Here is an 18130-nt window from a genome sequence, read left to right on the forward strand (position 1 = left end):
TTGGCATCGTTATCTGTACTTCGCTGGTTTTGATAGGCTAACCTCGACCATTGCAGCTCGATCAGTCAGCTAGTAGCATTTTGGACATCGTCTCTAGTCTATTTATTGGCGTTCTTTTCAGTTGCGGAGATTGATGAGCAAAGATATCAATCGATGCCTCTAAGCCAAACTTAAATTATTGAAAATTTACATGATGTGTCTTTTATATATATATATATAAAGCGGTGCCATCATATATAAATTGATTGGCTACAATTCTATATTTTATGGTCCCGCCCACAAAATCAATCTAAATTTGGTCCATTCCATAAAATTGATGCAAGCTTAATTTTAGATGTATGAGGTAGAAGAAGAAGAAGAAGAAAGAGAGCAAAAATCGAAAGGCCTAAATAGAATTTATAGTTGGCGTGTCTGTCATGCTGGAACAGAGCGACTGAAGTCATGGTAACTAAAATTCATGAAAGAAAAAACTAAATAGAATTTATTACACACGAAAGAGAGAAGAGAAAATGAGTGAAAGGCCAAGGTTTAGTGAATTTGACGCTCATCAATTAAATTTGTATGTGATGATTGACTGGGGCTGTAGTAGCATGCGTTTATATATGTTATTGTTTATTAAGGATATACTAATCATAGCTTTCAGTATTTTTGCAGTAGTCACTTTCAACATTCAACTTCTTATTAGTTTTGTGCTCGACAATGACAATAAAGTTGTGTTCATTTTACTTGTATGGCTTCCTTCTGATGTGTTGACCATGCTCTCTCTCTCTCTCTCTCTCTCTACTTGCAAATAACGTAACAGAGCTGACTCAACCACAGAACGAAACAGCAAGCGCCTTCAATAACTCTAGATGTGGATAATTAAGCATATAGTTCGGTCATATGGTATACAACTCACTAGATATACCAGGAATCTAGCTAGGAAATCTAGGCCTACAATAGCCTCCTCCACGTTGAACAATACCCTAGCTAATGAAAAACTCACTATAAAGTAGAAACACCAATGAGACTGGAACTAAAAAGCTAGCTAGCTGACAACGTTAGATCTTAGAAATGATCAAATCCCTGATATGATGATATGATATCCCTAACAACCTAGTACTCCACTGCTTGTCACTCAAAATACCCACTAGTATTCCTGACATTAACATTCAAATCCTGGAATTGTTGAAACTGCTGCTTGCGATAATCTGCAGCTGACAATGAACTGCTACTCTCACCTACATCCTGTTGATCAGCCCTAGTATACTCTTCATCAATCTCCTCCTTGGCCACTTTCTCCATTCCCCTTTGGATAGATGATACATAGTGGGACTGTGAGTCACAGTAGCCTGCGGCTTGATGATGAGCTGCAGCTGGTTGTGGTGGTGGCACCACTGATGGGAGCTTGGAGAGTAGAGCTTCAAGGCTGCTCATAGATGGAGTTATCTTAAATGGTACTTGATTGAAGTGGTCATAAAACTCTGTTGGACTTTGGGGTGCAATGTTACTTCCTTGGTAGTGCCATGTGTCTGATACCGTGCCATAACCATCCACCTTATAAGGGTATGCAGAAGATGATGGGTGTGGCAAGAGCACACCAGGAATGCTTTCTATGTAGCTGAATTTCTTTCTCAGTAGAACTACATAGCTCAGGTCTTCAATTACCTTTAATACCATTAAAATTATTAGAAAGGCCAATAAATAAATACGAGTAGACAAACAAGTACTGTCCTTTATCATATAGGGTGTGTGATGGAGTGAGTAATGAAAGCTACTCGAGAGAGATAAGAGGAAACCTTGTGAACAGCTCCTAGTTGAACAACACCTTCTCTAACAGCAATCAGGGCTATGGTCTGCAAAATATACAAATATTATTCAAACCAAGAAGTAGCTAGATCTATTTAAAATCCGTTCATTTTGTGGTTTTAGAAATGATTCGTTATTTTATATTTGCGCACCTTTATACCAGACTGGAACTGGGCTTCCCATGTCCTAGGTTGCTGTCAAGGAGCATAAGAGAACAAATTTGCGAGAAAATTTAGACTGAAATCACAGAAACTACTACTGCTATACTGTTACCATTATTCAATTGATGAAGCATGTGCTAGAGATCTTCTTACCGAGTCTGCTGTGTTGTGCCATGCTGACAGGAAGTTGATTTCTTGATCATTTGGTTCTTTGTATATCCACTTATGACTGTGATCTGCAGCTACTTTTCCTATCAATCTGTCAATAATATAGAACTAAATCAACTTGCAACCTTTCTTTTAAGTGTGTAGGTCCAAGTTGAAACCAAGCTATTAAAGGGACCTGGTTATTAAATTTCTTACTATTTGGTCATGTGTAATTATCCTTCATTATTAGCACTTACCCTTCTCCATAGTTGTAGATTTCATGGGACATCTTGAAAAAGAGCTCTGGTTGCAGTCCTTGATAGTGTTGAAACTCACAGTTACCATAAACTGATGAGCTTGGACAGTCCCCAGAGTTGATCTCAGCTGTTGATGCAGCAAAGTTGCAGAAACCATCTTCCCAAACCAATATCCTGACACACATATACAATATGTTCACAAGATCATGATCGTATAGCTTGAATGATCATTATGCATGAAAATTTAATTTTTGAACATATCCACGATCGAAACCAGAAGGAAATACCAGTTCCTTCTATTCCCTCTTGATCTGTCATAAGCTCCTTGACCATCCCATCTACACAGAGAAAAATAAATATCAAATACTAAGCATTAATATCAAGCTAGGCATTTTGATCGTCTATGAAATGTTTTTATTTTTTTTTGGAAGGTTAATATATCTCTCCTTACTTGGGTGGTGGGTAATTCCTAGGCAAGATCCTCCAAAACACAGCATAAACCCATTGAGAGTTCTCATGAACGCATAAGCTTCTCAGGGTGTGCTGAAGAAGATGAGTCACAGCTAATGGGCTTAGATGTTCTTCCATGATGATCAAATCCCCCCACAATTATAGACTTGGAGTCTCTCTCTCTCTCTCTCTCTCTCTCTCTCTCTTCTTTTCCTTTATTTCCCTGCTCTATCTTGAGAAGGAGGCAAACCCAACATCCATCCTCCTTTATATAAGCCCCCCAACAAGAAAATCTCACTTTTATACCTCTCTCTCCCCCTGCGATACTGTAATTAATCATGCTTTAAAATTTTACCAAAATGATTTCCTAAGGCCCACCCTTTTGCATTCCCAGTTCCCAACGGTGCTCTTTATCAATTTATGAATCAGCCCTCCATTCAAAACCAGCAACCTTTTCCACTCTACTTCACTAGGATTACAGTTTTTTTTTTTTTTTGCTTCTCTACTCCCATCTCAATTATGATCCAGCAGGAAATATCAGCAAGACCTAACCTTATTATGATATCCTTGGTTCTTACACCACTACATCATGAGTAGGTAGTTACTTTCATTTCTCTCACTAACAAGCACCCGTACCTTTCTCTTCAAACCCCAAAGTGAAATTGTCTCTGTTTATTTCCTTGCTTTCTACCTTTCTGACACAGTAAGGTATGGCTGTCACAACATTGAGGTAGAGGTTTATATACACCTTTTCTTTTCTTTCTACAAAAAAGAAAGAAAATTACTATTAATTCTTCACAACGGTTTGATTTGTGTGTAGTACCTTGGTGGATTTAAATGTACGAGATGGTTTGTAATTTGTGTGGTTTTCAACAAGCCTAGCCACAATGTATGAATTTAATTAGCGACAGGAGAGTGTTTGAGATAGAAATGTGGTGAGATGTGGTTGTTTTTTCAATGTATAATTTATTTTTTCAACAAGCCTAGCCACAATGCCTGGCCACCATTCTTTTTTGCACGTGAAAGCTTATGCATAAATTGATTTAAGTCGTTGATTTATCGACTTATTTTTGAACTCTTAGATAAATTTGACCTCTGAGGGGGAAAAAAGAGAATAAAAGACATTTTAAAGAAATACTAAAATTAATATCTATATATATAATTCAAAAAAAGAAAAGAAAAAATGTTTCAATTTCCATTTTTGGCTTTGTGGTTAATTCCGTTGCCCTTAATTTGGCATCTACGCTTATAAAAAGAAAAGATATTTTAAGCCATACACGTGGTATTTTAATCTTCTATAGTTTTGATTGATTTTAATGCATTTCTTTTAGAACCATTAAAAAACGCTAATCAATGTCTAGTTTTCTATAGTAATCCAAACATCGCTAGCGCTGATATTGTGGTGTTTGCTGGCGCATATGAAGAGCGTGGCTCGCTCTGATGGATGCCCGGGCTGGCTAAATATATATTGTATAATATATAAAATTATTTCAAAAACTAGATTGTGAAATTCTTGACCCCACCATGGGAAGAGCGAGCTAGCTAGACAGCACAATGTATAAGCACATGATTCTTAAATTCGTGGAGCGCTGGTTTTTCTCTATGCATATGATAGTGTAGACATATACATGGATGCAATGCAACTTGTGAAAATGCCTGTCGGTACTTGCAGAGGGGCCATGGCGATAATATTTATGGTCTTGTGAAAATAAAGAACACGGCATCACGTGGTAATATTGCATATACACTATTAAGGGGTAATTCTGAAGCACTACTGGTATTTGACATAACGCTGCTGCTGCTGTGTGTTATGAGGGCCGGGGGCATGCAAGCATCACTAAAGTAATTAACTTAATCATAGACAGACAAGATTTAATGAGCATAGATGCCTAAAATCAAGCTTCTCGTGCGCTAGATCTCTCGTTATTCTATCAGCTGGAAAAGGAAATGGTTAGTTCGCCCTGTGATGCTCTGTGCGCAAGCTAATAAAGTAGCTGAACGCAAGAGACAATAAAAGGAGCTTGCAGTGCTTTCATTTCCTCTGCCTGACACCAAGAAGAAAGTTTGACAGGTCATTACAATTTCTTTTTGACCGACTTCTAACAAGAAAATGTCCTTTCACTCATTGCTTATATAATGTAATGTAATCTATCCATAATTCACTGTATAACTCAGCAATTAAATGCCAACCAACTCGCAATTTATTTTGTGATAGTGACAGACATAAATTTCTGTTTGGCTTCTTGTTTTGAAGGCAACCCTCTGTGGGCTATAAATGGGTTTTGACACCTAGCTACCTGTGGTGACGTAAGCAAAAGGCGAGCCTGTTGGAGCTTCAAAGTAAATGAGATGTATAATAGGACTTAATTTTTATTATTATTCTGATTAATGGTGTGGTGATGGTTCTTGCAAGCTGGGGCTAGGGTATAGTTACAGCCAGTGGCCATATATATATATATATATATATATATATATATATATTTGGTTCTTTGTTCCTTTTTCAATGACAGCTCCAAGAATTTCTTATGGACATGGAGCTGGAGAAGTTGGTGGTATGGGAGCAAAGAATGACACAAGAGTCTTGATCAAGATACATAGCAGTTGTTGCTTGCCCCATCCTTTTCTCCCCATTAAGGTTGTGAAATCTCTGCTCTTCCCATCCTCTCCTATCCTATCCCTTATTCCATATTATAATAATCCTTCAATCTAAGAAAAGACCAAGAGAATTAATTAATTGTTCATGTGCATGTATATATATGCAAGGGAGATGGATTATGATAAGGCAATAATATTACTATAGCATCCAACAATGTCTAATAGTGCATACCCATCAGCAGGCAAATCTCCCCCTCTCTCTCTCCCTCTCTGTCTGTGTGTGTGATTGAAGAATGGGAGAATTTGGAATGTTTGATATTATTTAGTATTTATCATCATGACACGAAAAACAGAGCAGGATTAGATTGCCTTTTTTGTCTTAAGGAAACAGAAACAACAGCTATAAATTAATTAAATGTCCATCTTTTGCTATAAGTGGGTGGTCACTACTGATCCTTGGGTGATTTCCAAAGATCTAAACTTCAGTGTTCCTTGAAGCGATCAAATATCTTATCCATCTTCTAAATCAAACATTTTGTTTTCTACCTTTTCCACGGGCTTATAATTGGGAACCTCCATTTTCCAACGTGGGTATTTTGTACGTAGTTCCTCGGACGTTCTAAAATGTAGAATAATATTTGATGTCCACCTTATTCATAAGATAAACAAGGAGAAATAGATTTGTTATTATCAACCACGCTGTCTTTAATTCGAGCTTGTTAATGGCTGAAGATATATTACAACGTCCTTCGGTTGTGTTAGCTAAAACACATGCAAGCCAATGATATGAAGCTGCAAATGCAGTGATAAAAAGACTAGAGCTATAAGATTTGGGAGAGGCTCGTGAAAACGAAGAAGACGTGACGATTTGGAAGGGAAGTTAGCCATCAAGAGCCTAAATTGAGAGGATATCCTGGCTAGGAATCAATAAGAAATATTACGAAGAACATTGCAATATATACCAGCGTCAGGATTCATACTATTATATATTAATTATAGGTGCAGGAGTAATTAAGGTAATCATTTATTGTAACATTATGGAAATCAAGATCCAATCCAGTAATTTCAAGATTAATTAACCATTGGCTTAAATTGAGCTAATCTCATAAATACAAAATATTTCTGTATAAATTATTAATTTAGAAGTAGTTTAATTTAGATAATTGGGACAAACACAGTGATAAAACGATAAGTACTTAAATCGAAAACAAGATTACATTTTATACAGCACACATCACTACTTATTTTCTTTTCAACCATGGCCCAATGATCATAGGTTAAACAATGGAGTCGTGCACCTTTATTCTTAAAGCTCATCCCATATGTCCTTAGTATTTTAATTTAAAACATTCAAATAAAAATCGAAGATCTTGATTAATTGCTAGGCTGTCCCCTCCGAGAGACACACATTACTAAACCTTAATTATATCTCAAAGCAATAAAATAAGTATAATCCCTCCCCCTTCACATTTATTTTTTCTTTAGTTATGAAAAGATTTCTTTTGTTTGTTTTATTTCAAGAGCTAATACTCACCTCAGCTGTATTCCCTTTACCAATCATCATGTAATTTGGATCCAGAATCAACCAATTATAAAAGTCCAACATCATATATATAATAAGGAAAAATCAATGTTATTAGCAATGTTACGGTTAGCTATAAAACGATTCCAACAAAAAAAAACAAGAAAGAGAAGGAAGAATTCATAATGATAGTCCGGAAACACTGAGCTGTTTTTTTTTTATTAACGTAGGTGTCCGGGTCAGCTTGCGTGCACCTTAACTAATTTCACGGATCCTAAAGTTAATGATCATATAAGCCTCCAGTGATCATTATATTAGCAATCATGAGGCTCGAATTTAACTAACTGAACTGCTTGCTATATAATTTTTAGCCACCAGGCAGCAATATATATCTTTTTTAAAAGGAAAAGGAGGAAAAACAAGAAGGGTGCATTCTCAAAGTTCCTTGGATTATCTGCGTTTTTTTCTTGCAAGAGCAACATTAAATAGTAGAAAAGGGCACAAGTTAGGCAGATAAAGTGGTTGGCAAGTTATGTAGGGGCTGGATACCATGTCGAGCCAGTCCTCACTAACTGTAACCAAGTGCACGTCGATGGATAAGAAAAGAAAATGATAGTTAAATTGAACACATGTATATGATAAATAATGCCTTCCAGCTTGCCATGATGATCCACTGGATCGATCGAGACATAGCTAAATTGTGAGTGAATAAATGTATATATATACACTAAAAGCATTGTGTATTTTGAGCGTTGTAATATTTTCCCTCTTTAAAAAAAAAAAACAATCACACTTTTTGTCAGCTTTAAATCTTGATAAAAATAAAAATAAAAATAAATAAAATGCCTTGTTTTATATTAGACATAAACACAATTATTCCCTTCCCTCTCTTAAACCAAAATCCTTTTCCCCTCTCTGTCTCTCTCTCTTCAACTTAATTAGAAACCTTAACTTAAATTAGACTGAGCATCAGCTTGATGAAGAGAAAGATTATAATATTGAACTATTTTTTCATCGGTTTTGGTTTTTATTTGCATGTTTTAAGGCATGGAAAGAGATATGAGACAAAGGAGAAGATGGAGTTGAGGCTTGCAATGTTGTGGAGAGTTTGGATTTGATTAGATCTACTGGTAAAAAGGGCTTGCCTTACTCTTGGTCTTAATCCGTACGTAAGTCTTATAGAAAATGTAATGTACACAGATTACATTAAGATTATGTAAAATTAAATTTTTTAAAGTATAAAGAAAAAATAATACCACACTCAAAAGACATAATATTTTAAATAATCCCTCTTTTATATATATATATATATATATATATATATATATATATATATATATATATATATATAAAGAGAGGGGAAAAAAAAACAGGAACGGTTTTTTTTTTTTAGAACATCGTTCATCAAGGCTTCTTTGGTTAGAGCTTTCCCTTTTATTTACTAAATTTATTTATTTTTTATTTTAAAAACCATCTTCTTATATGTTAGACATAATAAAGTTTTTTTTTGTAGAGGAGAGAGTGGGGAAAGAAAATACGAAAAAAGAAAGAAAGCAGTTGCTAGGAATGAGAAAAAGGAAACCCGCTTGTTTGGAAGGAGTAAAAATGAGAAGAAAATATTCGACCTACCAAGTTTTAATTCAAATTAATCTTAAAATTATTGGCTTTATCAAACCATAATGATTCAAGTAAACTTTATTATTTTAAATAATTAGTTAATCCCGGATAAATCTCAACCAAACTAATTCCAATAATTTTTAAAAAATAATTTATTCAAAACAAGATTGTTTTATTAAACAAATATATATATATATATTATTAATCTTGAGTTAATATAATAAATCCAAGACTAAAATTAAGACCAGAATCGATAAATATGCTTTTCACCTGTCATTCTCAATACAAACCAAGCACGCTGATACTGAAGGAAAGACGAGTGTCAGACAGTCGATTTAATGCTGAGGGGAGGGAAGTTCGGTCAAATGTTTCACAAAACTAAATTCTAGTTTTCCATAGAGAGAAAAACTCCAAGGCATCACATGGGGGCGTTCTGGCCATGATCTAGCCCTGATAAACCTGCTCTGTGTATATATATCTCTACCCCTCTCCAAGACCAAATTAAAGACAAACAAGGTAAAGGAAAAGAAGAGACTATATATATATATATATATATAGCCTGGTGCAGTCATCTTCCCCACCCAATCCACACATCCTTTTCTTTACAGTAAAACTATTCCTTTGAAAAACATGAAAAATGACAATGCACCAAGGCTTTACATATCATTAGTGCAGGAAAAAAGGCCCCAAGAGAACGTACTTGTTGAATGCAAGTAACGAAAAGTTAGCATCAAATGTATTGAAGCTGCCTTTTCAATCCAAGCTGTTTTAATGGAACTAGAGTGGACAAAAACTGTGCACACATTTCAATTATGTGCTCACCCAAAAAGGTCAGAGAAAGAGGCTTGATTTCACCACCGTTGGCCAAATAGAAAGTGATTGATCTACTTTGATGAACACCCACCAAGACATTGTCCATCTATTGGACGATCTTGATGAGGGTCCACTCTCCACCATCGCTAGCTGATGATCACAAGGCTTCCTTCCACACTTTCATTTTGTCATCTTTTCTTGCGAAAACGCGTGAAAACAAATAAACAAAGAAGAAACAAACCATTCAATGAATTGATGATGAGATGCATTCATAAATAGTAAATTCCTTGTATGAATTAATTTCTCCACTTCTTTTGCTGGATCCCCATCGATATTTATACAATTGATGTGTTAATATTAAGGAAAGTAGAGTTATTGTGACTCGAATTTTACTTCAGCACTGGAGGGGTTTACTATATATATATACATAGTCTTCATGTGCAACCTTTTCCTAACTTTATCTCTGTTAACATCGTTGGTTTTCTTTTTTGCTCCATTAGGTTACGTACAGCTGGCCGAATGCTCCATCTCTGTAGTCTTCATTTTGCTTTTCAAGGTTCTGATGTTGATTGCCTTTTTTTTTTTATTTTTGTATTTGTTGATCTATCATTTAGGACTATATATATATATATATATATATATATATATATATATATATATATATATATATATATAGTGATCGATTTTAATTTTATCATATTCCGGCCCCTTCACTAATTTATACCCTTCAAAAAAATCAATATATATCTTAAAACAAATTAATTAGTTGCACTTCTAGAAAGTGATCTTGTTTTGCCATGTGATCAGCTTAGTGATTTCCCTTTTGTTTTGAAAACTGTGGGATCAACTGTTTTTATGACAACGTAATCCAGAAGTCTTAGTTATTAGCATTGAAAAATGTTTTATATACATATTTTTTTTATTTTTTTTTATCATAGCCAGCCTCCTTATTGCACACAGAAAATGTCTGCCGTTATTTCTTCATAATAAGTTTATAAATACTGCTCAATCAACCTATATATTTAGTCCAATTGAGATATGGAATAGTAAGTTTATAATACTTCAAAAAACTTATTATTTTTTCATAATAAGTTTATAAATCCTGCCGATATGAAATAGTTATATTATCATAGCATTCAATTCAAGTTAAAGGTTTGGAAACTCTGAAAGGTGTAGTTCACCGATTAGATTCTAAATTTGCTCCATAGAAATCACTAGTTTAAGTCTTATAAACCCTGGCCACTAGAAGCTTATATGATCGTTAATTTTAGGGCCCGTGGGATTAATCGAGGTGCACACAAGCTGACTCGGACACTCACGTTAATTAAAAAAAAATTAAAGGTTTAAATAGTTGCACATGATTGATGTTTCTACAAATTTGTAGTATTATGATATGTGTTTATATTTCTCCATAATAAATCTTTTAAAAATATAGTTTCTCTGCAGGAAAACAAATTGAATAGACAACCAAAATCCCCATGCATCTCCCAGCCGAAATGGATCGAATAATAGTATCATCAATCAATATGCACCCGACCTGCAAGTATATAACAATGACAGGAATCTAGAAAAAAGTCCCTAATAGAAAAGGACAAAAGATATAATCAATAGATTAGCATGCAAAATGGGTTCCTAGCTAGTTTGTCATAAAGTCGACAATTATATTGATTAGCATAATCATCGGAGGCTCAGTATCACACACAAACGCATATATATATATAAGCGTACTTGTGTAAATAGAAAGCTACATATAATTGCGCCACTTGGGTGGGGAAGGGATTGAGCTTTTGATGATGTTAGCTCCTTTAGCAAACAGAGAAGTGAAAATGACTTACAATCATGGAGAGATGGAATAGGCATCTAAGGCTCTGTGGTTGAGGACAGTATGATACTGAGATATGTGGGGTACACTTAAACAGGGACACATTTGATCATCATTCACCAGGAAAGTGTCCTCCCCTCCCTTCCTCTTTTCTACCCTTGAACATGAATGACCATTAAGGTCCTACTCTCTCTCTCTCCTTCTCCCTCTCCTCTCTCTCTCTCTCTCTCTCTCTCTCCTCTCTGCACTCCATTTGAGACTCGTCTATGGGGCTAACTGGGCGCTGGCACCTTCATGCATCCCTAACTACCAACCATAGTATATGTCTCGAAATTCCTCATTATCGATTGGTTCATTTCCACTCTAGCTGGCTTAAGATGTCCCCAACAACGTCACTTCAGTACTTTCCTAAATATATTTTTTTCCATCTCTTTACAGAATGGATTGCACATGGGGGCGTGACCATGATGGTGTAATTTAGATGCTCTTTTTGTTCTCAGTTCTCTCCGCTATATATTCAATAATATACTCTTTTCTTAGTTATCAATGTTGAATATACTCGTAAATACATTCTAGGGCAAACCTCCTTTTAGTCCCCCGACTATGAGTGGTTTCTAGATTTAGTCTTCCAACTACCAATTTTATCCATTGGATGATATTGAAATATCCCTCAATTATACATCTTAATTTCCTCGATCCACTGCTTAATTAATTCTCCTAGACTCATTGGAGAAAACATGAAATAGTGCACCTGCTAGTCATTTGTTTTTTGATTAGTTCTATTTTTTTTTTCAAATCTTGGGCACAGAAACATCCAAGCATTGCTTTCAATTTAAGAATAATTAGTGCAAATTAAAAAAAAATTATTAAATTAATTTAGATTATACTAGTTCTTTGACTCGCACTTCGCCGCGGGTTGAACAATTATTTTGGAAAAAAAAATATGCAAGCTTTTCAAATGTGTTTTTTACAACAAAAATCCTAATTATAAATCAAAGTCATATGGATGCATTTAATTAAATAAATCAAGAATTATTTGTGTTAATAAAAAAAAAGTATTAACACGTCTATTCGACTCGTCTATCTGCAAGTCGAATAATTTTTTTCTAACACAAATGAATTAATATGTAAATATTATTAACGTATTTTTTACAACGAGTAAAAAAATATAATTATGAATAAAAAATTTTATATTTATATATAATAAAAATGATATATGTTAATAAAAATATATAAGATTAATTTAAATTTCTTTTCAATCGTAGTAGAAAAACTATTGCCTTCTTTTAGAATATGTACAGTGAATGTTACTGGATGTTCTGGATGAGAGGACAAATAGAGTAATTTTGCGTACAAGGCTTAAGAAAATTAAGGTCAATTATAAACACGAGTGGCAAGTGTATAGTTCAACATCATCTCCAATATTGATGGAGTGAAGGTGTGGAGAAAGAGGATCCAATTGAGAAATGGTTTGCCCGAAATTATTTGGTATTTGTGGATGATTGGATTTTATCTCTTGAGGAGGAGGAGGAGGAGGAGGAGGAGGAGGGGTTCGGCATCTTGAGACTTGATCGGGCTTGGAAGTGGTGGTTATAGTGGACATCGTCGCCCCGTCTACGTGGAAGACATGGGACGTGCTTGCCTAATTAAGATTGTGGTTCGTACCTGCAGATGCTTCGTGTTATGAGGCTCCTAAAACAGTGGGCCACGGGCCCAGTTGATGTGGACCTCTCCTACGCTTTCCCTTACGAATTTTATGTGCTGCTTTACTTTAATGGATCGCTATGCAGTGGTCGGTAGGTAACAATCAATTCTTGGTTGCTTTTATTTTTTTGTTTATAGGATCAGCTACGGCTTGGGACCATCCTCCTCTACAGTGTATGCATCCAAGCATGTTGATGTCCTCTACTTTCTTAAACATATTTATACGTTTTCGAATTATTTATAAATAAATAAATAAGAGTCATTATCATATTAAAATACTTGATTTTTAAAACAAGGGTAGTTTTATATAAGATTAATTGATTCATCCGATCTTTATTAAAAAATAATATAAATCATATCCTAAAATCTTACCTATTAGAATGAGATGATTATTTGATATTAAATAAATAAATAAGAGTCGTATTAAAATACTTGATTTTTAAAATAATGATAGTTTTATATAAGGTTAATTGATCTTTAATTCATTATCGTATTAAAATAATTGATTTTTAAGAGAAGGTCAGAATAACTCCTTACATATTTATCAAAAGATCTTTAAATGATAACCCTAAATCATTGCCAAAGTAACCTTAAACTCTGGCCGACACTGTTCTTATAAAATGATGTTTTTAATTCATTCCCGTGTGTAGATGTTAATTTATAATAATAGTCGCAATCTTTCTTTTACAAGGAGGGGGTAAAATATCCTGAGCCCATGGATTGATTTGAATCCATCCGAGCATGATGATTAGTAATCCAAACCTAATTAAATATAACCCAGACCCAAAGCCACATGAACCCGAGATGATGTGACCCACCCACCCAACCAACCCGACTCGACTGCCAGGTCTACTCTTCCAGTCTTCACCAGGCTTCGCCGCTGATAAATGCATACATTGCCGATTTGTACAAAGCTTGACAAGAACTCTTACAGATAATAACCACTAAAAAACCCTCGACTCTTAGAACATAAAATCATTTACAAGCATAGTTCGTTTAACTTTTAAAATATAAAATTAGGACCATAAATCTAAATTATCTTTTACAACATATTTGAAAATGTATTTGTGATTATTTTTTCAAGTATTTTTATAAATAATAATTATTTTTAAAATAAAACTCAAATAAATAAATTACATGCGGATAAAAAGAATTTTTTTTTCTCGAGAGGCATCGTGAATGGTTGATGGACAGTGTTAGGCTACCAAGAAAAAGAAGAAGAAGAGAATGGCCCCCCAGCACAAAAACTAACAATGAAACGACAGTGGGTTGATACGGGGGATCCACCTTTTAGGCTAAGCTCAGGACTTTTCTCTGCTTTGTACTCTCAGCCAATGGTTTACAACCAGTACTCTGTCCCTACTCATCGCTGCGTCTTCCAACGTTTTTTTTTTCTCTCCAAGTTAATTTTTTTTTAAATTTATATTGGTTTGATGTTTTAAAATCAAAAATAAAATTTTAAAAAATAATAATAAAAATATTATTTTAATATATTTAAAAAATAAACACTATAATAATAATTGATTGTATTCATTAACGAGCATTTGAATAACTAAAGAAAAGATTTTCATATACTATATCGTTTGTCAATTATATATTTTTTTAAAAATAATTAATTAAAATTATTAGTTTTTTTTCTATTTTTAATATACTCCCATATCATTTATGGATTACAAAAAAATACCAGCATTTGCAAAACGTGATAGTTTTTCTTATGGAATTGCAAAAAATAAAAATATATTTTTTTACTCTTATATTGTGCATGTATTCATCAATATTTTTGCATTACTTATTTATTTTTTTAACCTAAAATACTAAAATATTTGCAAATACCTATTCATATATTAGAAAATAATATAAATTATATTCTGAAATTTTATTTAATAATTTAAATTATTAAATTAAAATAATTTTTTAACATCGTAATTAGTAACTTAATTACAGAGTGTGGGTTGATTCGGGGGTATTATGAGAAAAATTAACAGAACTAAATAGCAATTACAACAAACCACAGCCTGCGGAAAGGGTTTTATCCGTCATTTGATTTCTGTACTCTTTCAAAATAATAATAAAAAATAAAAATAGGAGCCTCTTGCTATTCTCTCTGTAGTGGAATGGGTCTTTTTACTCTTTACTTAATTTTGTGAAGGTTCCTTCATGCGTAACGTCATTAGTTCATGTTTCTACACAGTTCCTTTCTATTAGAGTAATCCTTTTAATTTTAAGATTATGTAATTAAAGAAATGAGGAAAAAAAATAAACAAGTGATGATTATTTGTTTTTAATTAATGATATTTGTTTAGATATTCTTTTCTTGATTGATTTATTTTAATCAATCATGTTTGTTTAGTTATTTTCTCTTTATTAGATTACTTTCCTTTAATTATTTGATTTTGATCTCAAAATAAACGATATTATTATGGGGGATCTTTACAGGACAAAACAAAGAATGGAGGAATTCAATAAATACAAAAAAATAAAAAAAAATCCTAATAAAAAAAATACAGAAACCAACTCCAGGTTCTCTTCTTTTACATGTTCAAACTTAATCTTGCGTTGATCAAGCATTCATTCATATAAGAATTAATACAGTTTTAAAAGAGAAATCATAATATTTTCAAATGCATGTAAACACACACGGGCTATAACAATACAATTCCAGTGTTGAAATATCTACCAGCATTCTTGTTATTGTCCGCTGGTTAATATAGCCCATAAGATTCCTTGATACGGGGTTGGGCCTATGGAGATCATAATTTTTCAACCCAAGTTTCAACCTGGGCTGGGTCGTGATGGGACCACGAGCGCGGAAGAGGTGGCTGAATTTTCAATCGTCTGCTGTTCGTGTTGGTGAAGCGAGGCAGGAGGGAGAGGGAGAGCCAGCGCAAATGGGTTTTAAAGCAGCAGTTCCATTTGTGGGGATGACAATGGCAGAGTGTGCACAAGTTGGGATAATGATATCTAGCAAAGCAGCCATGTCAAATGGCATGTCCAATTTCGTCTCTCCATTACTCTAACGCCTTGCTCCCCTCATTCTTCTCCCTTCTTCTTTCTTCCTTCACAGGTTCTCTTCTTTTCATTGCATTCCATGCACTATTATATTACATCAAAGTTTTGGTTCTCATATTCCTTACAAAAATTATTTTTTCAGATCAGAGAGGCCTCCGCTCACCTTCCCTATCGTCATTGTATTCTTCTTGCTTGGCCTATCTGTGTATGTTACTTCACTTTGTTTGTTTCGATGAATCTTTGTTGCTTTTTTGGGTTTTGATTGGGGCAATTTGCTATGTTTGTTCAGTTGGCTGGCACAGATATTTGGGGAAGCTGGAATTAACTTGAGCTCTTTGCTACACTTGGCACAGCCTTATTCCTGGTCTTACTTTCATACTTGCCGTTGGTTTCAGGTTATTCTCCCCTCTTGATCGTGTTAGAGCATCCACACCTCTGCCCTCTAAAGAGAGTCCTTAGCTATAATAGCCAGCCAATGTGTTTTTCTTACTTAGCATTGTTACTGGTCAAAGGGCTCTCTATTTTGACAAAGTGAACAGTGCTCTCGCTACACACAGCGAGCACTGTAGCAATCCTTATTGTTGGGATACCGTGGCGGGGAAGAGTGAGGTTAATGGTTCTTCTGGATTGTCTGCTGGGAATTCCCTATCCCCAGGGTCATGGCCCCTCTGTTCTCCAAACCCTTTAAATGTTTGCTCACTGGCGCAGGTGTTGTCCCTGGGTGAAGGGGAAGAGCGAAGGAAGTGCATTTGCATAAACCCAGGAAGAATGGCAAAGGGAGGAGGTGGCTCTTTTGATGAGCTTAACTACCAAGGGAGTCCTTACAAAGATGAATGCTTCAATTATAGGCATTAAATATTGGACCCAAACTCAATGAGGGATGTACCAAACTCGAATGTTCCTCGAAATGGCACAGAAGCTGGAGCCCGATATCAGAATCAAAGATCTAACACACCGAACGTTCAATTGATTGGAACAACAGTGGGTTCTGGAAACTCGTTTTGATAGAAGATTTCTGCTTGTTGGTAAATTAATTGCATAGGTTGAGTGATTCAGAAGGATTATTCCTCTTGTTGTTGCATAGTGCCAATCATTCCTTTGTAACAATCAAACTGTGCATATTCATTCACTTCACTTCTCATTGTTCTATGCAGTTATCAATTTGCAATTACAGAAGCTGCTAATGGGAAGTCTTTTTAAAAAGAGAGCTCAGTTTAAAGTATAACTCTGTCAAGATTTTCAACCAATTTCGCACTGCAATAGGCATCGAAGCAATCACACAAACACAGATGCTAGTAATCACTTGATCTCTTTCAAACAATTTCATTGATTAAATAAATGTTCTCTCTTCTCCTAGCCCACCTATCAGTATAATCACAAACCCCCAGATTACAGGGCATCATGATACATGTAAACAAACAATTGCGAAAGCCAATTCAGACAATATAGCAACCTCCAAGGGAATCCCCGAATTCTAGCCAACTTTCTTTTGTGCTTGATGGCTTCTTTCTCTAATCCATTCTGCCCAACGAATTGAAACCCACAATATGCTAACCAATATTGCACTTCCAACGACAACCATCCAAGAAACCCAAGCCCAGGGAGGAATCAAACCCTGAGCTCCTCCATTCAGATAAAACACCCCCATCTTAAATAATAAAAAATTCACGGCTCTTTATTTTAAAGAGCATGAATAATAAAATGGCCTTTTAGCTATTTTACCTAAAATTTAGCTAAAATATAGATAGCATGGATGTGAATGCTCTTACTATTTGAATTGATTGCTAAGTAGCATTCCATTTCTTTCTTTTCTGTTGACGAGGATGATATTATTTGGTGTTTCACGAAACAAATGGCATTTAAATATTTAATTTGGATGGAAATAAAAGTCAGGTCTATGCATGTTGATACTATGTTTAAGTAGCAAAAAAAAATAGACTCTATAGTATCACAGCAGATTGGATGCTTATGCTTATGAGGTAATCACAAGGCTCATACTGTTGATTTCATTCTTTCTCTCTCTTTTTGGGTGTTTATAGGTAGAAGATGAAAAATAACTATTGGATTATAGGGGCACGCAGCATCCAAAGATATCCAACTTCTGAATAGGTAAAACTTGTAGCAGCCCAATTTGAAATTTCTCAGTTATATGGAAAACCTATCAAGAAGATTGTTGAGGTTATATTGGAGTAATCAGTATTCTGTTTTGAGCCTCCAACACAATGCTGGGGATAGAATATATTCC

At 34.6% G+C, this 18130-nt stretch overlaps 1 protein-coding gene and 1 long non-coding RNA gene across 2 annotated transcripts; one reads left to right on the forward strand and one right to left on the reverse strand.

Moving 5' to 3' along the window:
- Positions 1-818: 818 nt before the first annotated feature.
- On the reverse strand, positions 819-3413 carry LOC133696811 (protein RICE SALT SENSITIVE 3-like). The gene is made up of 7 exons (XM_062119090.1): positions 2805-3413; positions 2641-2691; positions 2354-2527; positions 2103-2208; positions 1941-1982; positions 1779-1835; positions 819-1647 (listed from the first exon to the last, which is right to left on the reverse strand). Exons 1-7 carry the CDS (start codon positions 2939-2941, stop codon positions 1114-1116), a joined length of 1101 nt encoding a protein of 366 aa, XP_061975074.1. The 5' UTR covers positions 2942-3413; the 3' UTR covers positions 819-1113.
- Positions 3414-15748: 12335 nt separating this feature from the next.
- Positions 15749-17110, forward strand: LOC133696090 (uncharacterized). Its single transcript, XR_009842607.1, has 2 exons — positions 15749-16090; positions 16175-17110. It is a non-coding gene; the product is annotated as an uncharacterized LOC133696090 (long non-coding RNA).
- Positions 17111-18130: the final 1020 nt, after the last annotated feature.

This window comes from Populus nigra, chromosome 6 (assembly GCF_951802175.1).
Source record: "Populus nigra chromosome 6, ddPopNigr1.1, whole genome shotgun sequence".
Lineage (NCBI taxonomy): Eukaryota > Viridiplantae > Streptophyta > Magnoliopsida > Malpighiales > Salicaceae > Populus > Populus nigra.